This window comes from Paramormyrops kingsleyae, chromosome 21 (assembly GCF_048594095.1).
Source record: "Paramormyrops kingsleyae isolate MSU_618 chromosome 21, PKINGS_0.4, whole genome shotgun sequence".
Classification (NCBI taxonomy): domain Eukaryota; kingdom Metazoa; phylum Chordata; class Actinopteri; order Osteoglossiformes; family Mormyridae; genus Paramormyrops; species Paramormyrops kingsleyae.
The window spans coordinates 20,241,974-20,268,768 of NC_132817.1; the positions used below are offsets into that span (position 1 = coordinate 20,241,974).

General features: G+C 41.4%; 1 protein-coding gene and 1 long non-coding RNA gene across 4 annotated transcripts in view; both read right to left on the bottom strand.

The window, feature by feature from the left end:
* Positions 1–1,748: 1,748 nt before the first annotated feature.
* LOC111840995 (BMP/retinoic acid-inducible neural-specific protein 3-like) lies at positions 1,749–18,148 on the bottom strand. Of its 2 annotated transcripts, none has more exons than XM_023806398.2 (8): positions 17,558–18,148; positions 17,030–17,307; positions 13,840–14,030; positions 12,728–12,912; positions 8,113–8,218; positions 7,050–7,286; positions 5,222–5,444; positions 1,749–3,631 (listed from the first exon to the last, which is right to left on the bottom strand). In XM_023806398.2, exons 2-8 carry the CDS (start codon positions 17,260–17,262, stop codon positions 2,515–2,517), a joined length of 2,292 nt encoding a protein of 763 aa, XP_023662166.1. In that variant the 5' UTR covers positions 17,263–17,307; positions 17,558–18,148; the 3' UTR covers positions 1,749–2,514. The 2 variants fall into 2 exon arrangements, with proteins under 2 accessions (XP_023662166.1, XP_023662167.1); XM_023806399.2 differs by having other exon boundaries at positions 17,030–17,363.
* A 6,012-nt stretch (positions 18,149–24,160) lies between these two features.
* LOC140581488 (uncharacterized) overlaps positions 24,161–26,795 on the bottom strand; it is a 169,002-nt gene continuing 166,367 nt past the window's right edge. Inside the window, exon 3 of one of the 2 annotated variants that reach the window (XR_011984566.1) lies at positions 24,161–24,789. This is a non-coding gene — a long non-coding RNA (uncharacterized lncRNA). Of the gene's footprint in view, positions 24,793–26,795 lie in introns of both variants that reach the window. The other variant, XR_011984567.1, reaches the window with a different exon arrangement.

The window sequence follows — 26,795 nt, forward strand, 5'->3', positions numbered from 1 at the left end:
AACAGCTGCTTGTACGACTCAAGCTATACAAGCCCTTTTTGTATTGGTCTCCTTGTCTCTTTTCTTCCTTATGTTATTTAGCTCTATTGCTTCCGTGATAAGCGAAAAAAGAATTTTAAAAGTTCATGTATAGGACAAGTGAGCAAGTAAGTTTAAGACTAGATATATTTTGTGCTTCTCCTCCAGGCATTTTAAGGATGAATTGTCTTGCAACTTATTCTTACAAATGAGCTCTTGAAGGAGCCTTACAGAGAGAGCTTTAAAATACACAACTTAAAAAAAAATGTGCAGTAACTGTTAAGCACTAAGCACAAAAGGGTAATGCTTTACATTAACTGCACTTACATATTGCCTTTATAATGCATTCATAGAACATTCGTAAGCAGCATCTAAGTATACCGTAACATGCTAACATACCATATCAGATATAATATACATTAATAATATATATTATGTCATAATAACAAACATTACGATTACATAATATTTGTTATTAATGTATATCAAAGCTGTTAAGGTGTGTTAGGATGACAAGGTATACTTACATGCTACTTATGAATGTTCTATGAATGCATTATGAAGGTGCACTGAATGTTCAATGAATGCTTTATGAAGGTGCACTGAATGTTCAATGAATGCTTTATGAAGGTGCACTGAACGTTCTATGAATGCGTTATGAAGCTGCAGTTAATGTAAAGCTTTACCCGAAAAAGTTGCTGATAAGCAAAAAACTAGCACGGTGCACAGCATGAGGCCGAACACACAATACCGCATTCTGCAGATACGTTCACGATTAATACCAGGAGAAACTGACCCCATTACTGGCCTTCAGCTACCAGCAGCTACATTTTAGAAATTAGCTATGTGACAAAATAATTGCTTTCCGTAGGAGGGCGCATGAATAATATGTCGCAATCTAAGATGTATGTAGTGTGCAAAACTAGAGTTAATAGACAGCAACAAATAAAACAGGATGCATTAGATGTATCATTACTTTATGTAAAATAGGTAATAAATTAAGTATAATGCACCAAATCAGTTACTCCATGACTATCCTCAGATGAACAACCAGGGTAAATAGGCTATGCTTTTCTCAACGTTTCGCATCTAGATTTGCTTTGTCGCCCATTTCCGAAGCTGATGTTCTCCGTTGAACATTACTGATTTGTAGCGCGCTTAGGTAGCTGAACACTGCTGAGCGAAGCAGCTTCTCGGCCCATTCGGGTGCTGGGAGGAAGTACAGGCCTCTCACCGCCGCATACAAACCAGGGTGACAACTCGCTTTCTCACACGTGCTACACAGAAGCCGTTTCTCGGGGCAATTTCACGTGCAACAGATGCTCAAATGATAATAAATGTGGTCTGACAATTTCATTTCGCCAGTATAATGAAACTTCCGGGGGGGGTTACAACTTGAATTATGGACTGCAAAATAATTCAAGCCACACCAAGCAAAGGCTAGAATATCCCATAATCCCTTATAACTGAGCACCTTTCCCATAGTTGTTGAATTAAACATAATACTAAAACCATTGTATTTACTTTATAGTCTACATAAGCTGAATCTGCTATTTTTAAGTTCAGTTTATATAACTCAATGAAGAATTAAATCACTAAATGAATTATGAAATTAAAGTATTTTATGTAATTCCTTAAGATGTAACTTCATAAAAAATTATGTGAAGTGATCATTAAAAATGCTTAAGACTCATTTCTGACCTGTAAAATATCAAAGAGCATATATCTGATTTACAAAAACGTAGTTCTTTAATTTACAGACTGCACTTAAAACGACTTTTATTTGAATATTAACAAATTGAATATGTAGTTCATTTTGACCTCCTTTTTAATCCATCACAAACATCAAACCGTATAAAAGAAAAACAGCCACAGCAAATATTGCAGGAACGTTTGCTGAATGGGTGTTCGTTTCTTGAATACTTTGTTGATTTGTTTACAAATACTTATAAAAATATTCATAACAAACAACAACAGGAAACAGGAACTATAGATACGGATATTAGTGAATACTAAATACAATTAAATAAAAGGTCATTTGAGGCCCTGATCACAACAGAGAGGTTGCAGATTCAGTATATTGTATTATCAAGTAAGAAACATAGAAGGATCATGCGGAGTTAGGATTTAAATTATAACAAAGGCATAAAAAAACTCCTGGGCCAATTGTTGCATTTCTTACACGGATTTCACAAGTCATTGAGCATGGAAATTATATCATTTTGATATGGATTTCCAGGCAAAACCACGTCATTATTATTATGGTTGTCACTGTTTCCAAAACATCCCAAATTGCTGTAACATGTATCAAATGTAAAGGCAGTGAGTCCTTATTGTACTTCTGCTGTCTCAAGACTAACGTTAGCCTAGAAAGTTGAAGCAAGCCCTCCACCATGAAAATATTCCAATTCCTTACTCAACAATGCAGGTGTAATGAGGCCTGTATGCTGTACAGTGTCTTAACCGATGTTTGCCATGCTTTTCCACACACCCTTATTAGCTACATAGCTTGGTTGCGTCGTATTCCATCGAGTATGGTTGTTTGGCGCTAAATGACTGCAAAGCAGCTAATATCCGGGCCACTTCTGAGGCTGATAGTTTGAGCCGGTGTCGAAGCAAGCAAGAGAACAAGTCCAGTCGCTGTGGCCCGGGCGGGGACAGTCGGTTGACGCGGTCTCGTATCTCTACGAGCTGAAGCAAAGCAGAGTCCTGGGATCCCTGAGTGTACGGATAGTCTAGCTGCAGAATCAGATCCTGAATCGCCTCCTGGTCAAAGTGCATACTGTAGCCGAACAACTGCATACTGTTTATTTTCATGTAACCCAAGTTCTGAGATGACTCCATGGCCTCCAGTGGTTCGTAATAGCTGGTCACATTTCCTTGAGCCGATGTAGTTTTTATGCGGCTCCGTAGGTAGAAGTGAACCGTCTCAAAAAAGCTTTTCCATTTGTTGCCTAAAGTCAACGTCCAGTTGTAGCAATCTAGAGGTATGTCTAGCTTAGTCCTTTCCCAGTCTGGGTAACTGTTCTGATTGATGGGCATGATCCAGCTCTCTGAATGGCTGCCGCCAAACGGGTTAATATAAACAGAGAGCAGCGGTTCTAAGGTGCTGTTTTTAGTAAGGCAAATCTGAAGGGAAATTCCAAGGAGCATGTGGACATGATTTGATTTATACTTGTTGCTTTTGAGTGTGAGCAGCATCCGCTTTCTCCAGGACGGGTCGAACCAGTGGTTCAGCCGCATGTCGTTGCTGATGAAGATGGCGTGCACCACAAGGCGGCTGTCGCGCTTTTGAAGGAGGTACCTCATCTCCAGGTCCTGCAGGTCCGTCTCAAAGCCGATGTAGTGATCCGTGGAGTCTGGCACAGCGTGCCGACAGGTCCCCTGGCTCAGCATGTAGCCTGGGTTGCAACTCGCACACCTTGTTCGATTCTCCGAAGCACAGGAGGCACAACTGGGGCCATCCCCAACCGTGCAGGGAATGACTCCTTGACAAGTCAGGTGCTCATAGGGACAAAGGCAATTCCGTGTCTCTTCTGTATAGATCCCAATGTGATTATTTTCACTGCAGTACATGATGGACAGGATAAAATTGAGCCAGTAGTTGAGAGACCTAATAGAAACACAAAAACACACGTACAAACCCCAGCAGTTATTTACAACCACATAAACTATAAATCTCCCTACATAATTTTCTAGGTCTTTAATCTTTATGTGACAGTGGGAGGCAATTTAGAACGCTCAACCTTTACATTTCACCACATGGGAGCAATTGATCTACAAAACATAAGTGTCTCACCATAAACGTGTCTCAGATATTCAGTGTTACACCATTCGGTCTGAATGGTGCACCAGCCAAACCTTTTGCTTGTGAAATTTAAACATTGCATCTATAAATGCAGTCTCATTGTGATATTATTCTTGTAAAAACATCATTGTTTTCTTGAGGGCCTTCAACTTGTGCTCAATAATCTCAACAAAGTTCCCAAGGCAACATTTTCAATGCTCTGGTGGGTCACAAAGGAAAAGTAATTTCGAAAGGGAGAAAGTGTTTTGTGTTTCTATGTCCATGTGACTGAAAAGAAAATATCTAACATATAGAACCAAAGTATAAAGCAAGTCAAAGAACTGTTAAAGAAAGGTTTTCTTTATGAATCAGAAAGTTGCCATTTCACTGAAAGATGCTTATTTTCTGTGTAAACTTTCATTAATAACATAAAAATATATTTGCTTTCATCATTAGCACACCACAGCATATGTTCAGAGCCACGAGAATAATCAGTCAGGCAGGTAGGCAGATGTCTATTCCACCACGTACAACATTTTTTCCCTATACTGTGAGGAAACAGTTCGCTTGTCCTCCACTAGCTATGCCAAAGAAATATGTAAATATTCACGGCGGTGGGCTGCCTGGGAGAGGGGAAGTTAGCAGGTGGGTGGTAATGGATTAGATTTCTGCAGCAATTTTCACAGAGATGGAGTCGAGGGGGGTCGGCTGGAGGGGGGGAAGCAGCCGAGGAATCCAAATGCATTCATTTGTTGCGTATTACCTACTTTGTCATGAATTATGACTATGGGACAATGACAAAAATCTGAATGGGCCATAATAAAAAGGATCGGCATAAAAGTAGGAGGAATGAAACAATGCATATCTTATACAACGAAAACAATATCCGTGATGAAGAATCTACTTATCTGACAACCATTTTTGTAGCTTCATGCAAACGGTGTTAGCGCAATAAAGGTTGTGTAATTGGATTCTAGTAGTTTCAGTGCAAAAATCATATTTGACAGTGCATATATATATGCAACTGATGGATTGTGCCACTAGAGTCATTTCCTGTTTGGAAACTTTTATCGAAACTGGATGGCTGACACAAACAATCGATCAGACACTAAGGCCTGTATAGTTTCCTTCAAGACTTGAAGTAAAGGCAGCTTTGCATACATTGTTTTTAATCGCCCAGCCCTACTAATGAGATCATTCTGCTGCTGGGCTGTTCTTAAAATGCCGTCCTCATCGTTTCCAAACGGGCGCTGGAGAAAACACGAAAGTCGTACTTATAGCATCAGCTTTTTTTTCAGCAACGTTATTACTTTCCGATGCCGCGGAACGTCTTTTAGTGTACTCGTCTCATTAGCATAATTGCTGCGAGAGATTCTGGAATGCCCGCGTCGATAGGAAGCCCGGAATACTCCTCACCTTTCTTTCTGCACTATTATTTTCGGCTGTGTGCGGCACCTCTTGCTCAGGGTGAAGATCTTGTTAACAATCCTGCGGGCTTTGCTCAGGAGCAGCCCGGCGCTAGTCTCCAGCTGTCTGTAGCGCTGCTGAATGGTGGCGTCCGTCTTCCAGAAGTACTGAATGGCAGACGTGTTCAAGGCGTAGGACGTTGGCAGCCTGCTCACGAAAAACTGGAACTCGTCTGAAAAGGAAGACAGGCGTGCATGGCTTATTGCTCGTCAGCGTTTTCCTTTTTGGTGCTCACGCTTAAGCCTGAACATGCATGTTAAATTCTATTTCCCTGCTATTTCCATCCATCCATTACTAACCTCATACTCACATGTGTTATCACTATGTTTGTAATTAATAGTCCAAATTTAAAGAATGCCCAGATCCCCATTTCCCATATGGGGGAAAGCAAAACAATAGATTCCGCTCCATAGCACCCATGTGTGCCAGAGGCTTTGTCATGCCAGACTGGATTTTTTGGCCAAATAAATACCTCTTCAATGGCTATGGAGAGCAGAGCCGGGCAAAAGTAATTCTTGAAAATGGACATTTGACAAACCCAGTTTGTGGACACTGTTACGCTACGTGTTTTTCTTTTTTTTTTTTTTATAAGAACAGTCACATCTGCCGTTGGCCGGTCTGCTTTTATTAAAGTGTCCCCTGAATGAAAAGGGATCCATAGATTGCTCTGCATTTTGTAACCGGCGCAAGCCAAACGTCTGCTTTGAGGCCACAAAAACATTCTATTCCGTTCGGTTTATTGGTAGCGCGCCACAAATCGCTACTGCCAGCCTTGGTAAATGGCCAGGGCCCCTCGACCGTATATGGCAGCCATTTAAAGTGAAACAGAGTGAAAGTAATAAACATGACCTGGTTCTACCAGCTCGGAGGGCCGTGTAACTTTGACGGCCAGCGTTAGTCGCCCTGCAGAGGTAAATTAAAGGAAGCTTCTTCTTTTTTTATCACTGGTGATGCTACTCGTAGTCTGTTTAACCAAAGAGTATTTTAAACAGGATCAGCAAGCAGCCTTCCATAGTCCCATTAAGAATATGCAATGGGAACCATTTCTGGGATATTTTTTTCCCATGCAGTTGTGTGGTTACAGCATCTAGATGTCATTACTTGGGCTGGTAAAGAATATGAGCATTGAATTAGATTATGAGTCATAGATTCCAAGATGAAAAAAAATCTGGCTCATATCTTTAATTGACATAATCAATAAAAATCAATAAAGGCCTGTTAGCCCCTGTTCAGAAGTGGCTACTAAGATTAAACATATAATCATCCATCCATCCATCCATCCAAATTCCAACGACTTAGGCTCCAGACCCCTCATAATCCTGCTTATACTATCGGAAAAGGTCACCGGGATAAGTGGAACAAGCCACTATGTCACCCCTTGTCATATAATATTATTATATGATAATAATACAGGCAGCTAAGAACGTCCGACTTACAGACAACTAGCACTTATGAATGAGCTGCCACAAAGCCTATTATATGAAAAATTTGAGCTAAATACAGTGGTTCGTAATAATAATCACTTGCACTAATTTGTGACGCTCATGAAAACATTGCATGGCTTCCAGGTTCATCAGCTCGAAGTACCATAGTAACATATGTAGCTACTTTTCTAATTACTGCATTATTACTACTATTATTTTTGTTTCGATTTACCCGCAAAGTCAGGTACAGACTTAGGGAACGGATCTCGTTCGTAACCTGGGGACTGCCTGTAATATCATCACCATCACCATCATCATCATCATCATCCTCACAGTGATCACCATCTTCACACCTGATTCCTCAAAGTCCTTGTTAGCCAGCATCCAGGCCTCCTTAATGTGCAGCAGGTTGTTCTCCATGGCGTGCAGGTCCACCTCGGGACAGTTGCACTGCGGGAACTCAGCATGGCACTGGCACCAGCAATCGCTGCCCCGGCAGACGAACTCGCCCTCCGAGTTGCAGCCGATGTAACTCAGGGCCGCCTGGACGAAGCGGCTCCTCAGGTAATCCGGCAGAATCACCTGCAGGCCTGCCGAGAACCAGGAGGACGGCTGTGAAAACAGGCTCCTCCCAACCACCCTGCACCTTCTCTTCAGCATATAAAAACAAGGGCACATTCCATTGTTTCAAATAGCCTGTACAGAATTCAAGATAATTCTGGGAAGAGAATTCTGGGGGAAAAATGGCCATATTGTCGGACTGTTTTTCTTTTGGTTGGGGTTCTGTTGCCTCTTGTTCTGAAATTCCAGAGTGATAGTTGAGAAAACTAATGTTCTAAAGTACACAGATTCCTAAAACTTGCTCTCAGGGGGGAATGCTGACTTTAGGTTATGCCCAAGGTATTTGTTGTGAGGACGGAAATGCCGCAAGTTACACTGGGAATTAAGTGGTCAAAAGCCAACGGTCCTGGTCCACATGCTACATTGGCTCATTACCGGCTCAAGGTGAGTCCTGCTACGTGCAGGACAAGGGCATTTAGCTCAGCCTGAAGGGACGGCAATAATGCCCTATTTTAGGCCACGAGATCCTGGACGGTAAAACATAAACTCTGTTGTTTGTAACCAATGTTTCACTGTCATTTCGGGGTCAGTATCTTAGAGTGCGGGGGGGGGGGGGGGGGGGGGGGCTTGATGGCTGTGGCTTCAAGGTGTTTTTATGGCTTTGAACCTTCAAAAATATGTGAAGACGTGGACATTAAAACTGCTAAATTGCACACTCAATTGAATTCATGGTTTTAGTAAAGTTTGCAAACATTCTAAGCTTTGTGCAGAATATGATATTAGTTCAAAACATCAAACTGCTCTTTTATTTCATGTAAAACGATTGATGCGTGGATCTCATTTCAAACGCTCTACCTTGTAACTGGATCTTGTTCTCCGGACTCTGAACTAGAACAGAACTGACAGAATCGAGGTTGTCATAGTTACTACATCCGAGAGGACCCGTTCTGGTTTCGGTCACCTAAACGGGAGACAGAGAACAGAATCTGACATGTGTGTTGTAATTATCGGGGGGAAATAAAAGTACAAGAAAAAAATTAAAATACATATATTAAGCAACACAGTAAATTATAATTCATACACAGTCACAAATAACCCCACGCCAAGGCTGCAGCTAACAGACATTAACGTGTTGCGAATGGCTCTAAAAATCCCTATTTATGCACATGGTTAATTCATCCATAACGCTAATGCCACATCTGTCATATGACTGGCCAGTTCCGTTAAATGACTTTCAGAGAAAGATCTGACAGATCGGCTGATTTCAGAGCAGCAAATGGCCCCATCTGGTTAAGAGCTTTTGAGGTCAGCGGCTGGCATCCTCATGTCATGTGATGGGGGGGGGGGGGGGGTGCGCATTCGGTATTGAGATGCTAAGGTATGGTACAGACACTGGTACCACCCCTGTTTCTCAAACACCTGGAATACCCAGAATGCAGTTGGCAGCGTTGCCAAACAGAGAAAAATAAAGACTCAAAATAAACAGTCATTCTGCACTCGTATTAAAAAAAGCTCGACCTCTGACATTAACCCGGCAGGCTGATCTAAAAAAGGACCTTTCTGCCGCTTATCTTTGCATTAATGTCTTCATAACCGCTGCCGGGCCGTCCTTCATAAAATTCTGACGTGAAGCTACTGTAAATCAAGGTTCCATGTCATTCCAGAAGACAAACTGCCATTTTCTCTGCGAGTACATCGCTCCCTGTCACTTACAAATGATTCCCGGCAAAATGGTGGCTTGCTATGTCATTTTCCTGCAGGGATAATAAATTTTGCCATATTGCCTTTCTAAATCAATGACAGCCCCCTTCCTCTGTGCACAGAAAAAAAAAAAAATCACCATCCGTTGACATCATCTTTAGGGTCACTCTGGAGAGGATGGCGAATAGTACAGCAGAATGAATGACACACCTGAGTTTTAATGTTCTTCAATCAGCGCAATGCAACCGCAGGCTGGCAAGGAGGGAAAAAAAAAATCCAATATCTAGAGAATATAATTAAAATGTACATGAGCAGGCGCTATCCATGATCTAAGAGGCAATCTATTTAATTTTCTACACCATATTAAAGCTGAAGTAACTTCCCAATGAGACATTAAGTGAGAAAGGCTGGTTTTCAGCTCAGCCGCTGCTAACTCATACATCCCTTTTTACTGGTGCTTCCATGCAATTAATTAAAATCCAAGAAGCCTCTTCTGGGATCGGCAGATTAATTCCTAACTGAGACAGATGTCCGACTTAAAGGGAAAAATTGCTGAATGCAAATATGAGGACGAGTCTCTCTGCATGGCAATGAGACCAGATGTGCGACAAGGCCCCGTGGAAAAAAAAGGCATATGCTTTATTTTTGTATAAAAGAAGAAAAAAAAGCATATTTTAAACTTAAGCCATTTTATATTAATTCAGTCCATCATGGGATAAGCTACAATTGTGTGGATGGGTTAACTGTTTGCTTATACTGTGCTAATATTTAATTATCTATGATGATGTAACATTTTTGTATGATGAAAAATTATACCACTATGACCTTTCCATTCCCTAGCAAAGCCTGTTTCACAAAGGACTCAACCTCAGTACTTTGCTCAATAAATTAATTACGATTTCATGCCACAGTCTATATATTTTTTTTTATTGCAACTTGATCGCCATCCTGGTTGAAATAGCTATCCTGGTTCACATATTCTTACTGAAATTGCAAAAAAAACGTTTAGCAGATGTTTACTCTTCTGCTGCAGATATTAGGGGGCAGAGCCAGAAAGGTCAGAGTGCATAACCAACGTCCAATGAAGCGCGACACTGGCACGGTAGCCTGTCTGCATACTGTATGTTTCCCCTCTTGTGGGCGTGTCACATTCCAATAAACCCACACTGAGTAACTGATGAAGGTATAAGAAATGAACAAGGCATCTGTCCAAGAACTGTACCATCTTAATTACCCTTGTCTTAGTTGTCTTACTGCACATTCACATCGTAGGAGTCGATTAGCGGCCCCTCGCCGTGATTTTAAGTACAGGATGGGAAGATGGACGGATCGCACGCATCGACCACGAGACCCGTTCGGGTCGGGGGCTCGCGGGCAAAACTGAACGTGGCCCCCCTGAATCCAAACAAACGGGCCCCCCGGCTGCCACCGGAGAGCTCATGAGCCCGTGATGGATTTCGGCTTTGACTCCTAAGCGCAATAAAATTCTACGTAAACGGATGGGCGCCACTGCAGTGCAGCTGTAAATCATCATTAAAAGCCGCTATATGCATCCGCCAGAACACTTAGTCTGCCTTCCTCCACGTGGCCGCCGTTGCATGTTATGCTAAAGCACCATTTATTATCGGCGCTGTAGAACACGGCTCCCATAACTCTTCCATTCATTAGCATTTGACGTCTACCTCATATCAGAAATAGCTGACAAATGGGGTGAGCCATCTAAATAAATTACAGAAATATGATGAATTATCGTAGCGCCACACTCCTGTGCCTTTTTTATATCTTCTTTCTCCACGTTAACAGGAGCAGAGCTGATTCTGTCTGTCTATAGGATGACTGAATGCTTAGCTCTCACATTAGCCTTTATAAATTCAAAATAAAAGTCCGTGCCTTGAATTATAAAATGCTGATGGCGTGAAGGCGTCTATCAGCCAAACTTCCTGTAAAAAAAAAAAACCCACTAGATCCAGAAAAACCATTATTTTCTCTGTTTCTTTAATCCCCTGTCGGCAGGAAGCTGATGTGCCACACAGCCTCATGAAGAACCCATAAAGTCAAACATTAAAACGTATTATATTACATACTGAAATATAATACACTCCGTTAAGGCATCAGTTTAAACGAAACACGGCGTTACTCTCCAGTAGCTCTTCCTACACGGCACAAAAAATCAATTTCTTATTGGTGTGTATTAGAAAGTAATTTGGCTGCTGTTTTTTAAAGAAACATTCTTCCACATTGATGGATTGGCTCCCATGTTTACCGCTTGCTAAATGAGCTCCGCACCGCAGCTTTGATCGATGCACTGATCGGAATAGATATTCCGGAACAGAGTCACCACATTCAGGCATCAGGGAATAAACATATTGGAATGATTTGTAGCTTTCTTATATTAACATTGATAATCTTCTAATGGAAAAGTAATGTATTTTTTATGAAGCATAAGCAATAAAAAAATCTTTAAAAATTACTTGGAGTTTACAAATGAACTCCCACCCAAGATAACAAGCTGACTAGAGAAAATGCAGAGCTTTGCTTTGGTACTGTTTATAAAGGACTTATCACTGGTTCAGGACAAAAAAATATATTATCTATTTTAATCAAGGGCATAGATTTGACTATAGATGTCCCTACCAATACTGAAAACCAAAACTATGCCCTTAATTTTAGTACAAACTTCAGTAACATTGTACTTGAAGCTGTCAAGCTGTCATTCGGTATAAATCGTGCAGAAATGCATCACATCACACCCATGTAAAGCGCTTGTGTTATTGGTTTATGTGTCTTTATGTCCTAACCCCTTGTCCTCCAAACGTTCTTTTGCCTTTTGCCAGGCCATCAATGTAAATAAGAAATTGTTCTTAGTGAAATAAAGGTTAAATAAAATAAATAAAATTAAGTGCCTTGGGGCAACTATGAAAGGTGTTATATAAAAATAAATTGAATTTAACCTATTTAATCTATAATCCATTATGGATGCCTTCATAATGCATTATGATGGCTGGTATAAGAATTAATAAAGCATTACAGCATCTTCATTTGACAGTCATAAGGCATTATAGTGTTGATTATAATACTTCATAAACTACAATGAAGCTTTCGTCTCGCATTATAGATACCTTTATAATGTATTATAATGGTCGGTATATGCATTAAGGTTGCTTTGTACTGCATTATGAAGGTATCTATAGTGCATTAAAGAAGAGAGCTTCAAAAAGCATTAATAATGCATAATAAACATGGCTATATTGTGTTTTGCCTTTTTAATAAATATTTATAGCCATGTTTATAATGCTTTATGAATGCATAATATTGTGTTATGTATATAATGTTGTGTTTATATATTCTTACTGAAATGGCAAAAAAAGTGTTACCCAAACGTCTTCTAAATACTAGTGGTGACGAGGCCAGCATTATAACAGGAATGAGGTATATATATGTGTGTGTGTGTGTGTCATTGTGAGGATTATGTTTAAACTACATTGTGGAAACCAAATGTCCCCCACAATGTAATAAAAATATATAAAAACCTGTTATTTTGATGTTGTGGGAACCAATTCTCAGGTCCCCACAAAGATCTGTGAATGCAACCAAAAAACTACAAATGCCAAAAGTCTCATATTTTGTTTGGTTACTTATGATTAAGGTTAGGGCTGGGTAGGGGTTAAGGGCAACATGTTGGGATTAGACTTTTCCCCATAGAAAGGAATGTAGTGTCTCCACAAACATATAATTACAAACCTGTGTGTGTGTGTGTGTGTGTTTTTACCTTGATGGCAGTGGATGCAATCTGAATGTGGTGTAATTTCCTCAGCGTACTCTCCCTGTCGATGAAGTAGGAAGCGGCCAATTGGTGGAGGGTTTCCAGGGTTACCGTTGTGCTGTTCGACTCCCCCAGCTCCGCCCTCTTGCTCAGCTTCCTCTTATCCACAAATATTGTCAAAGATTCCTCCCCTGTTTAGTGAAGAGGAGAGCAACATTAAAAAGATATTAATAAAACCAGAAAAGCCTAGCAGTGCTAATCCACGGCGTCGGATGCCAATGCCCAGCTTCAAGTTTAGTCAGCTCCCGTTTGCTAAATCACACTGGTGTGCTGTTTGTGTGATTCGAAGCTATAGACTACAGTCACACAGTGAGTTGCTTTTGGCAGAGTAGTTCTGTAATGAGGCTCATCCCCCCCCCCCCCACACCCGCCAAATTAGACTAAACAGCCTTTTGTAGGGAGCTTGTATTGCAAAGCAAGAACACTTGAGCAGTAACATAAGGCAGGAGGTGACCCGTTCAGATGTAAAGCAGAGGCACCATGCTTGAGAATGCGCTGGTGATCTGAGGTGTGGTAAGGAACGTCCCATGAGAGACTCATCATGCCCTGACCAAGGTGCTGAAATGGAGTTGAAGAGCACGGTTACAAAACTCACTCAGTCCACAGGATACGACTTGAATTGAGAACTCAGAAAATTTCTGCGTGAGTTTTGGAAATTTAATGAAAGTTCTTTGTTGGCTTACAGGGGGATTGAGTGAGTTTTGGTTCCCAGAACTGTGACATGATGAGGAAGCCCAACTGAGTGAGTTTTGGAAATTTATCGAAAGTTCTTTTGTTGGGTTACACAAGGATTGAGTGAGTTTTGGTTCCCAAAACAGTAACATCATAAGGGAGCCCGACTGAGTGAGTTTTGGAAATCTGCCTTTCGATTCCTGCCATCAAACATCCAGACGTGGAAAACATTTTTGGCATTTTTGAAAATGAGGAGTACACACAGGAAAACTGATGCCAAGTGATTCTGATTTGAATATTTCCTTGGCCCAGAAAATCCAGTTGAACTGTTTGCCTCTGTGATTACCACCGAAACAAGGTAAGGACCGAAAGAGGCCTCCATTTACCTCCCAGGGTGGCTGAGAGCAGAAAGTGGGTGCCGTATTTCCTGATGATGCTCTCGGTGATCTTTCGGAGGTCGGGTCTGCGACCCAGCATCCTGATGTTCTGCACAAAGTCCGGGTCCAGCGGGAGTGCCAGGCCATTGTTGTCCTGCCTCTCCAGCGTCAGGCTGTTGACCTTCCAGCGACCGAACTCTCTACAAGGCAACACACAGCACTCATCCAGTTACAAAAACCTGCCTTTCACCTCGGACATACCCCCTCTGCCACCTACATGGCCGACAGGAGACCAGTTAAGCTTTGCCAGCAAGGGATTTCAATTCAGCTAAGGTCTGTGTAATTCCGTCACGCCGCGGTATAGCACAGGAAAAAAAAAAAAAAAGGAAAATGTAACACTGATTTGGAGCCACGAACACTAGGGAACGAAACATGAGTATGAAGAAAAACCATGACTTTCCAACAGCAGTTATGCAGCACAGCTTTCCATAATGAAGCCAGAGCAGCATTCTAAAATGTCGACATGATATTTTGTAGCCAAGATCAGTGATATGTGTATACGAATTGCTGAAATGCCCTTGATGAAAATGCATCGGGATGCACTTATAAGGAGCTTAATGGGTACTAAAGGGGAATAGAGAAATGATCTATCATATTATTTGTATCCCTTAAGACTGATTGTGCCACATATTTCCTGTTGAACTCTGGCCAATTGTCCTTCCTGTCAGAAAAATGAGTCTTTATTGCATCAGTAAGGAGTTTGATAAACCACCAGGCTGCATTCTTTAAAAACCTTGATGGCTCTGACTCTGGCGTTTAGCCAGATGTTAAACTAATTTTACAACAATAAACAAATGAGCAAAATAGATGATTAAATACAGATATGTGTAAAAGTGCTAAAATACAGCCTTTTATTACTACTTTGTTTAAGTTAAAGTCAATATAACTACAGTGAAAATCTTTTATTTTATTTTTATTTATTTTATTTATGGTGAACTACCTGCATCATTTTATTCAACAAATTAAATAACTGCACAAATATTCTCAAGGATACAGAGAATTACTGTGTAAATTTCTAGATGCTTGAGGATGAAGTTAGACGTCAGTTTTTCCATATCAAAGAAAGACAGATTTTTCTCCTTAATATTCGTTCTTCATGATTCAAGATAAACTGCATAATTACCTACAATGCAACAGCATTTCATTCAGGATCATAACTAATTCACAACAGCGAAGCCCTCAGCCCTTATTATCCACAACACCCCTGACAAGCCAAATAAAAACAATTCTCAGAAACCCATTTAAGGATGAATCCATCACTGCCCATTTTAATACGCGGCATTTACATAATGAGCGGCGTGTTGTGTCTCGCTGGAGTATCCTGATGGGCCGACGCCGTTGGGTAACACGGGGCTAAATCGTCTGTGGCCAGTCACACTGAAGAGCATCGGGGGACACTGTGAAGAAGCACCTGACAGCTCCTGTGCTGAGACCCGGGGCAACGTAGAATTGGAGTGCAGAACATACACCAGGGAATGAACTGGGCTGAGTGGAAGCTGAAAGCACTTCAACACCAGTGGGAACTACGACAGTCATATTTCCTATAATGAGGCTGAATGCAGAATAGAAACCTGAAAAGCTCCCTCAAATGTCCACACCATCTTTTGTGCCCATTATTTATGATGTCATTCAATATCCATCAAACAGAAAAAAAGATAACGGCCCATATTTCTTAGGCTTTGCATATTGCATAGATCGCTATAAAGAGAGAAAACCTCGGTCTTTCCAGACAGACATATGTTTAAACATGAAGGTGACACAAAGGAAAATTGTATTGTCCCATTTACTTTTAACAGAATTTGTTATAAGCTTGGATTGTTCCCGGATTGTGTGGTGGACTCAAGATGCTGACCTTCTGCATCTGATGGGGATAATCATTCCATTTCTAGGCGCTTTCTGGAGGCAAAAGTCCTCGCCCTCTGGCAACATTTTTCTCATACTGAAGATAATAGCCAGACTACTCTGAGGTCTCCAGGTGTGGCAACTGCATCGGCTCGTTCGCAGGGCCCACGCCTCTCACTTAGGAATTTTATTTACATCCCATCAGGCGTCAGATTTATCGCAGAGCTCAAAACACCAGGATCTAAAGCCTCCCTCCCTACAGAAACCCAGTGTAACCTTCGGAAAAAGCTTACAGTCTATCTCTCATCACCAACAAAACTGCTTCAGACTTCTTTATTCTTTTCTCATATGACACCCTTATGTTCCTTTGATGTTTCTCTTGGAGACACTGCAGGCAAGCGAAAGGCTTGGACGGTCCGCCTCGGCAAACGGCACAAACAAACCAGTAAATTAAATTCCAAGCACAGGTACAATTAAGGAGGAAATACTTGCTCTTCATAGTTAAGCAAATAAAATATTCAAGAAACAGCAAAACTCTATATCATTAGTTGTCATCGGCAGTAACATTTCTTTCTGAGGTGAAGAAAATGGTATCTGTAAACTGTGTAGGTGAAATTGCCAATCCACGCCCATATGCACATATATGAATACACAATAAATCAAATTATTCTAATAACTGTATCTAAATTATACAATTTTAAAATCATATATTCCCCATATTATCCTGAAAACGTATTGAAACGTAACTAAAATGTGTATGTATTGTATCCATTAATATACATACTATTCATTTAATTATTATAGATTGAAAACCTGAGATAATTACACTGTATGAAGTGCGAGATTTGCCTGCAAGATTTTTTTTTAATCTCACCACCAGGGGGTGAGCAAGCATTATATCACAATAACCTATTTCTTAATTGCGATCCAAAGGAGGCCGGTTCAGCATGATCACCATACCGAAAGGAGTACTGAAAACTAATTAAAAACCAAAAGATTACGTTCATATATAAGTTCATATATAAGTTCATATATAGTTACAGTAACGCGATGGAAGTTGAGAGAAAGAATGGCAGACACCTAAAGAACTCTTTTGGTAATCAAAGTATTCAAGGGACAGTAACATACCAGTTTTTACCGTTTTTTTGACCGTGATGTTTTGTCTGAATGGCAAATCGTTATGTTGAAGCGGATAAGGGTGAAGAAAGGCTGTGTATGTGTGTGTGTGTGTGTCGGTGGGGGGGTGCGGGGTGTGGGGGGGGGGGGGGGGGGGTCGGGGTACCATAAACCATCTCACCTGTAAATCTTGTACTTGGTGGTGAAGCCTTGCTGGTAGCGCTCCACATACTCCGAGAACTCCTGCGCGTGATGAAAAGGCCCTTTATCGGAAAGGAGCCATCCGAGAGATCCAGCGGCATCACTGGCACCCGCTGCGACGACGGCGATAACCCAGCAGTGCAGGCTCAGCGTCACACACTCCCATGGAAGCATCAGATAGACCAGTCTAAAAGCAGCACGCCAGCGGATCATGCTTCACCCTGGGACTCCTCATTCTCTCTAAACTCGTCCTGTGACCTGGAATAGCGCGACACGGGGGGACATCACATTCTGCACGTTCGTGATGAGCGGATCTGAAATAAAGCAGCGCGTGTGTCGTATGTCATGTCGTCAGTAATTAAGAGGTCAACTGTTAGGAGTAAGTCCTGAATAAACAGCAATTTAAGGTAATCGAAATCGTCATTATCATTAAGAGATCTAAAGCATTCAGAATAATGATATAAATGTTCGTACAGCAAATGCGAAAATTCACTATGAAGTTTCTTACCTGATTCAGAAAACTGCAGAAACGTCGCTACGGTGCCGAGGTATTTTTTAATGCTGGCTGTGACGTTGTAATGAAAAACATGCTTTGCTGCGGGAGCACATAAAAGTAAACTGCATGGAACAAGAGTTCAGTTCCTATGATGCACAACAGGGGAGGGGGGAGCGGAATAATCAGCAATTCGCATACGAGCAGAAATGACCGGAACACGGAGAGGGCTTCTTTCGGAATGCTTCAGCACTCGTTTTTACTCCCAGTTGGCAAGTCGCGGTAATATCCAGTGGTGCAAAAATTTCATCTTCTCCGTGAAGGGGGTTACGATCTGCTTCACGACACAATCAAGCATATTATCAAAAAGCAACACAATAAGTTGTGGACCTAGTTCTCCAACGGCCGAGCGGATACACTGTATTCTTTTACTCCAAATCCTTTGAAAAAGTATATATTTACTCCACGTATTATTATTCTTTTCTTTAAAATGACTACATTTGGCTGGGGAGGGGGCTGAACCGTGCGCTGCTCCCTGTACCGTCCTCGCACCAGCAGGTACCTCCGTTCGCTCGATGGTTCGCGCAGTCTAATACTGAATTTATTCCCGGACGGCGCCCACTCGCCGTCTGATTGGCTGGTCGACCGGACCAGGGGGCGGGGCTTCGGGCTCCCTAAGCATGTGCTGTTCAGGGTCCGAGGTCGCGTTTAACCCGTGAAGGCTTTATGCGAATGCACTGGGGGGGGGGGGGGGGGCACATGTTCGTTATTTATTTATACGGGGCAAGCTTATGCACCCCGGTCGTGGAGGCTTAAATAACACTTACTGAAGTGTAGAAGATATTATAGAATGCAATTATCACTCAGAAGAAAAGGAGCAAATTAAATAGTTATGTGGTGCAGTCCTTAGTGCAAAGGGTGTCCGTGAAAAACTTCCACATTTAAAATGTCTGCGATAAATGTATTATGGTAGATGGATGTACAGTGAAATATGACTTGAGTAGCGAAGATCTAAGGCAGCACTGACGATAATTTCGTATGATAGAGCTGAAGGCAACATTAACGGAAAAAGACAAAAAAAGGATTTTATTTTAAAGCCACGACTTTGTCTTTTAACTTAATCTTTTATAACTTTTATAAATTTTATATTTCTGAATATTGAATAGCAATAAATTATGAATTATTATTCAATCACAGCCTGGTTATGGATACCTTGAAAAGTGGTTCATTTTCATTATTACAGAGCAAGTCGAAATTTACAAACCTAACAAGGAACTATGTGCATAAATGTCGATTCAGTCTTACAGATTATAATGTATAACCCTGGCAACTTCTGGCTAACTACCCGGTAAACCTGTTTAACCCCTTTCTGTCTTGACTGGCACAAAGGAGTATAGAACCTACTATGGACGTCATGCTATAAAATGGTCTGAATGGTTTCTAATATGCATTCGTGAATGTGATTTTGTACTATAGAAGTTTTTGGCAGCACTTTCGAATACTGGAACAAAAAGAACATTTTGTAGGCTACTTGCGGCCTGTGAATGATAGTTATTATTTTTGTTGTTGTTAATGTTGTAAAAAATGTCAAAGATAACTAGCCTACCAGTAATCTGTAGCTAGTATTGCAAATGGCAACAAAACATTCTGAAAGTTTGGACTGCTGTCCTGACCGCGTGCAGGTCGATGTCACGGGGATCCCAGGTCAGCTGCACCAGGAATTACGTGACGCCACCATGTTTGGAAATGGTCACCTGCCGCTGTTGAACACGTTTCCCTCGACCCACTTCGACTACCTCGTATGGTTAGACGTTTCTGGCATTAGACTTATGACTATCATCGTACAGTGTGACGTCTTCGGGTGATGGCGGCGAACGCATGCAGAGTCCCGCAACACTGAAGGATCGAGCGGTTTCGCTACGAGCTCAGATCTGGCCTCCTCTATATGGAAGTGTCATATAAGCTTTGCAGTCCTTGCCACAGTGAATAGTATAGTTGCGAAGGACAAGAACACATGACCTGTCCCAAATCACAAAAGAGCTTCCATCTATAGTTTCCCAGAGCACTTATCAATTACAAAATTATAAGTTGCTTTGTGTAAAAGCACTTGCTAAACATGTAAGATTACATCTGACACTGAAAGCTGCGGTACTTTGTACGGGAATGTCTGCTTTGCAATCACAATTCCTTTTAAGCTGAATGACTGCTGATTTAGTGATTAATATGTTATATTAATGAAAGCCTTGTTATATAATCAGACTCGATGCATGTTTACATTACAGTAACTTGTATTATAGAACAATATAAGATAAACCTGATCATCTTGAATTCTTTTTTTTTAACCAGATCTGGGCGTGATGTGGTCTATGTTTGTTAGTATAGGATTTTATTATTATTTTTTTTTATTCTCAAAGATGTAGTTTCTTTGTCAATGACCTGCCAGCAATTCTTAGCAGTAAAAACGACAAGCTGGCTTCTTATGAGTCCTAAATTAATCATAAATGCAGCGACAGAAGTGCACGCAGCCTGGAAGGCTGGGGTTTCCAAAGCAGCTCGAAGTGTGAGCAAGTTCCGCTTTCTCTGTGTGCCTGTGCCAAAAAAAAGTTTACAAATGTCTAAATATGTTCCAAAGCCAATGCAACAAACAAGTCCCGTTCACCAATTAAACATTTAATACTTAATGACTAATGTTATTGTAAAATCGTGCTCTTCTGTCAGCGTTCCCATTTTCATTTGTTTTAAATAAATGCCTTACGAATCCATTTTCTCTTCTAAAAGCAAATCTTCCCCACAGCTCACATTTAATTTCACTTTAATATTTTATTTACGCTGTTTGCCGCTATAGCACAAATTCGGTTAGCGTGTATGGTCATTATCGACCGGCAGCTCTGTACACAGCTTGTAACATATTGCCGTTGCGATGCCTGATCCTCTCACCGGCCTCAAAGCGTCTCCTTATGCCGACCAAGCTAATACAATGTGTTAAAACTGTTTTATATTTTGATCTTATACAATGGGGGGGGGGGGGGCAAAGCACAGGCTTTTGAAATGTTGAATGATTAATTCGCACCTAGTGTCGATGTGAATTCGAGCCCAGCAAAGCAGCTGACGCAAAACCAGGCTGGAAATAAAGCTCTGATTTTCGGGCTGGTTAGCCGTTGGCAGAGATCGCCGTGGAGGGGGAACACAATGGCCACATTGGCGGCGCCAACCGGTGTCAAGGGTATTAGAAAGTTTATTATTTCTGAACTAAAACAAATAGTAAAACTTGAAGGCATGTCATCAGCTGTCACAGTGGGGGTCGACCACCCTCCCACCCCGTCCCATCCGCCCCCTCTGCCCCCAAGATCAGGCATTCTCTGAAGGTTTGTCATTTTAGGTGAGTGTCATTTGCTGCATGCGTGGAGAATATTGATTGCCCAGTGGCCCATTGGCACTCACCACTCGGGCACTATCCTCTGCAGACATTCCTGGCCGACAGGGGCAGGAAGCCGGGGGAGGAATGAGCTGAAAACAGTGAAGCGGGAAGTTACAGCATCTATACGGAGAATTATGGATTACAGACATCAAGGATTTAATTTCTTTTTGCATTATCCCCGGCCCTATCTAAAGTGTTGTATTATACTGTATACATGTTTGTGTGAATATCTCAAAATAAGAACAATCGTATCCAGATCATCGTGGTAAGGTTAAGCAAAGTTTTCTCATGCACCCTAAGTGGTTTTCTTTGACCTGACAAAATTATAATAGTCTGAGTGATATTTATTCCCATAAAAATTATACTATAAAAAAGCAGATGAAAGGACCATTTAATGGACATTGTAGCGATTATATTTAAACAAATATATTTCCATTAATTTTCCTGTATTAAATGTTAATAAAATATTTGTATATCACATTTGGCATTCATCTCATTATATCACTGCCATAAAATATCATCCTACTTTTTTCATTTGTTAAAATTACATTTTTAAATGTAATAATTTTAAATTAATCGTTAAAACAAAACTAAGTCTCAACGGTGAAAGAGTTTGCCGCCAAACCAACTTAACTCCAATAAAAAAAATAATGAAACACAGCAAAACATGCGGTTTCGCGTTCAAAGCGCTGAAAGACACATTCAGCATTAGGGCTGCCTTGACAAGCACTCAGCAAATCCAGAGTGTCCTTTTATCTACTGTAATAGCAGAAAGATTTGGCAGCATGACATCGGAGGGAGGGAGGGGGGGGGGGGGGGGGGGGGGGGAGAGAGAGATAGAGGGAGGGAGAGAGAGAGAGAGAGCAGCTAGTTTAAAGTCTCAGCACTGCCACATCTCCACAGGGCAGTAGGACAGGATGGTATCAGCGACGGCCCCCTAATTTCCTCCACGCAGAGTCCCAAAGCAAAGCACGACCGCGTACTTTACATGTCAGTGTCAAAAGGAATGAAATAGCTCAGTGCGTCAAGGAGGCTAATGGAAAGCAAAAAAACAAAACAAAAAACAAGCAAACAGGTGGAGTAAAAAGAGCTCATTAGGGGCGAAACGATTCCGGAGACTGTTACAGATAACGCGGCTGCTTTTTTCATGTGAATGGGGGGGGGGGTTGGTTTCGTGCATTTTGTTTTGACAGAATCATTCTCACAGGGGGGAAAAATGACATTTACTTTTATGTATCAGAAACAATACAAATCCACAATGTGCTTCAGGAAAGTCGCCAAAGGAATCATGTATAGGGACTCTCAGGACCAGGGTTACATATATACCTCTTAAAATGTGCAGCACCCGACCATTTCCCATATATCATAACGGATATATAGGTGCTATAGCCTATAGGTTATGTTCTAGTGCTGTTGTTTTACTGACATAGTACCCCTGCAGTGTTCGCGTACGTGTTTCTGTAACAGACACTTATTTCCCAAAGTGACTTACTGGTCAGTAGTTCATCTAGTGCATGGAGCAACACAGACAGACTATCAAACAGATACACCACATGTATCTGCTTTTGGTCAAGATTTAGAATAAAAATATTGGTGATGCAGTAATGTAGTATGATAAGTAAAATAATGTTTTAGCAAAAATGTTACCAGGCCCATCCATCCATCCATCCATCCATCCATCCATCCATCCATCAACCCACCCACCCATCCATCCATCCATCCATCCATCCATCATCCTAACACTCAGGGATGTAAGAACTGTGGGGTACACCCAATAATTAATCTGGCTTCATTCACGCCCCCCCCCCACCCTCACCAATAAATAGACCTTTGCACTGAATTAAATAATTGTGTCTCGCCAATATCAAACTCTTTACTACTGTCTTGCCTACACCCATCTGTCAATAATGCCTATCAAGTGAAGGGGTAAGCTTGCATATTATTATTCTATGTATTAAATATTCATACAATTTCCTCCTCATTTTGCATGTATTTTAAAGTATGAGCACATACTATGGGATCAAACAGATTAGGGAGGGACACCTTAAAATTAGTCGTGTCTTCTTACAGCTGGTGCATTGAGAGGTGTACCTCATGACAATCACCGGCCAAAGTCGCAAAGCACCGCAGAATTCATTAACCTTTGAAAATCATGCTCAGTATAGCAAACAATATGCTGCTTCGCCAGAGCCATTGTTGGGGGAATTTGCATAAAGCTAAACGCCAGTTGGTTTCTAAAAAGAAACTCATTTTGCGGCAAGGAGAAAACAAGCAAGCAGAGCTGAGCCCAGCGCTGGCCCAGATGCAGGATGTGGGCACAAAGAGACAAGACAGACAGTGTCCCCGTTAACAGGCGGGAATGAGAGGATCAGAGAGCCGCAGACGGGGTCAACCCAGACCCCACACTTAACGAGGAAGCTGCCCTGTTCCTCCATGGAAAGGAAGTCTGAAATAGTGAGGAAATTATAGAGGAAATGCAGGAGAGTGGGTGAGCTTTCAAATAAGGAAAAAGAGAAAAAAACATCTCTCCATTTCTGCCACACCAGTGATAAATATTTTTGTATTATACATATATATATATATATATATATATATATATATATATCTATATATATATATATATATATATATATATATATATTGCAGTCAGTATATACACCGATGAGCCAAAATATCATGATATGGTGTGAGTCACTGTTTGGGATTACAGGAGAAGCTAACATTCTGTACTCGTAGTTGACACGTTGAACGAGTAGCTGTAACGACTTGAGCGACTTTGACAAGGACCAAATCATTGTGTACCAAATGTTAGCTTGCTACCTAATATATCCCATACTTGGACATACACCATTTTTACAAGATAGTCAACACTATTCACTACATACAAATACATACCAATATCAATATCAATATCAATATATATACATACATATATATATATATATATATATATATATACATACTGTATATATATATATATATATATATATATATCAAATGACCATGACATATACATATGAACGTTTTATCTTTTATTACTTCGGGCTGGAACCAGTTAAGAGTCACAGCACTGTTACATAAATAAAACACTGTAGCTTTAAGGAGACCAATTGATTTTATATACTTAATAATCATACTGCATCACATGCCCAGCTTTAATTATGGTCTCCCCCCCCCCACAGAGCTACTAAAGGGTCAATACAGGCTACTCCATACTGTTTTTAATTAAAGGATTAGTGAACTGGTGTGAATGAAGCATATTGACAGTAAGAAACTTTCAGCATTTAAGATTCTTCTGCAGGCATTGTGCACTTATAATATAATTCACAGATTATTATAAATGTTCCGGTATGTTCACTGTATCATGTCTGCTACTTGACTTTACTAGTGGCATAAAAATCTGCGGTTTTATTTTGATACATTTGACTTTAAATATTGTTCTCAGTGTTTCAGTATTATTTCGTTTTTTTCTATTTATTTACAAGACGCCATTAGAGTCAACAAAATTGAAACAGTATGTTTACCGCTAGAGGGTCCTACTCACACATCACATGATGCAATCGGCCAGACATAATTTGCTAGGTAAATCAACAGGACGCTCTTCATATCATTCGTCTACAACCATCATTCGCGCCATCTGTGACACTCAGGGGAATGGAACGGTGAGTAATGCTCATAGAGGTGTGGTGATGGGTGCCATTGTCCTCAGGAGGGTCTCAAGCAGCTTTGGCTGGAGATAGTGAGGCCGGCAGGCTGTGATGAAGTTCATCTTTGCCATCGCTCCTGGGTGTTGGCGCGAGCAGGTGTTGGTCTGGGTGGGGTGCGAGGGCTGCTGGAACAAGAAATGAGACAGAGAGGAAGGGAGGGGGGGGGGGGTGGACGAGGGGGAGTGAGAAAGAAAGAGCCATGACGTTTATAAGGGATAAACTAGAAATGATCTATAGCAAAAGTCGTGCATCTCATTAAAATCCTCAGCTGAAAAAATGGCAGCAAACAGAGTAGGGATGCAGACCATAGTCTGGAAGTCATGTCGCATAGGGTTAAGGAGCAAGACCTGACCAAGGACTGGACTGCTAGGACTAGATGGTCTACAAGGATAATACACTTAATAACTCCAAACCTGTTTTAGATCTGGTAGAGTAATGTCACAGAATCTTTTAACAATAGTTGTTCCAGCCGGAACCAGACTGACTGAAATATTTAATAAGTATCATATGAAGTCAAGAACGAGCTAAATTTTTAGGCTTTAACTATTAAAGCGAAGGGAAGCTGGGTATGCAGGTGTTTTGTATTTTTTTCATCTCTGAATATAGCAGTGAGCTGTTGGTAGGATGATCCAATATAGGGAAGAGTTCTGTGAAAATCTGGGTAATGGAGTTAGGCAGCGTATAGACAGCTTAAGAGTCTGAGAAGGTTGTCATCGCTGATGTGGAAACGGTGACGTGATGCTAGATGGACGGCTGCGGGCTACGGTTTTGCCAGAGTGAAATACAGAATTATTATAGATAAGATTATAATACAACATAAAATGATACAATATTTTACCAACACTGTATAAAAAATCATTATGTCTTGTTGCTATAAATTTTTATTAACCCCTTAGAATTGACCTACTGCTTAAAGGTCCAAATATGATTCAAGGCATGACTTAGTTAGAGATACTTTAATAACCCCAAACAGAACACAGTGTTAATCACCGAGATGAGTGAATTCTATTAATTCTTGGATACAATAGACGTCAGTGAATAGTTACACAATTATCTAGAAAAATGAAAGGCAAAGGAAATAAGCAAAGATCCCATTGAAAAATTTGCAAACTTCCTCTTTACTCTTTTAACAAATGAGCAAAAAAATTATATATTTATAAAGAAAAACTTTATATGACTTAAAATACAAAACTAAAATGTTATTTTCTTATCTGTGAAAGGCAATTAATGGACTGGAAGGTTTATCATTAATGAAGTTTTCAATTTAAATTAATACAATATTGAAAAAAAGACAAAACAGTGGTGTTTGCATATATGCTTTCACTGTTGCGGCTTCCTCCAGGGCGTCTGCGGTTTTTGCTGCAGTCTGGGGACATGCAGCTAGGCACACTGGTGTCTTCCACTTGCCCCTAATGCATGAGTCTGCGTTTGTGCCACTGCGCACCATGCATAGGACTGGCATCCAGACCAGGCTGTCCTCTGCCTGAGCTGTCCTCTTCCTGAGCTGTCCCCTGCCTGAGCTGTCCCCTGCCTGAGCTGTCCCCTGCCTGGGCTGTTCCCTGCCTGGGCTGTCCCCTGCCTGAGCTGTCCCCTGCCTGAGCTGTCCCCTGCCTGGGCTGTTCCCTGCCTGAGCTGTCCCCTGCCTGGGCTGTCCCCTGCCTGGGCTGTTCCCTGCCTGGGCTGTTCCCTGCCTGAGCTGTCCCCTGCCTGAGCTGTCCCCTGCCTGAGCTGTCCCCTGCCTGGGCTGTTCCCTGCCTGAGCTGTCCCCTGCCTGGACTGTCCCCTGCCTGAGCTGTCCCCTGCCTGGGCTGTCCCCTGCCTGGGCTGTTCCCTGCCTGGGCTGTCCTCTTCCTGAGCTGTCCCCTGCCTGGGCTGTCCCCTGCCTGGGCTGTTCCCTGCCTGGGCTGTCCCCTGCCTTGTGACCTGTGTTCCCTGGGAATGCCCCCAACTCAGTGCAGCCCTATACTGGATAAGTGGAATGGAAAACCCAAAACTAACATTACATTAAGGAAATTAATGACTCCTTTTCATCTAGGATGCCTACGATTCCCATCAGAAATTGTTGTTTACGTGTGAATCGCAAGCATATATTTCTATTCGTTCACATTGATTGTCGTTTTGAAAAGGT

What these genes read in the sequence shown, in the direction of transcription:
- LOC111840995 (XM_023806398.2), bottom strand. Translation starts at nt 17,262, where the DNA reads ATGATCCGCTGGCGTGCTGCTTTTAGACTGGTCTATCTGATGCTTCCA. An exon ending in GCTCTCAGCCACCCTGGGAG is followed by an intron (nt 12,913 to 13,839) that starts GTAAATGGAGGC and finishes TTCACTAAACAG; the next exon opens with GGGAGGAATCTTTGACAATA. An exon ending in GAACAAGATCCAGTTACAAG is followed by an intron (nt 7,287 to 8,112) that starts GTAGAGCGTTTG and finishes GGTTCTCGGCAG; the next exon opens with GCCTGCAGGTGATTCTGCCG.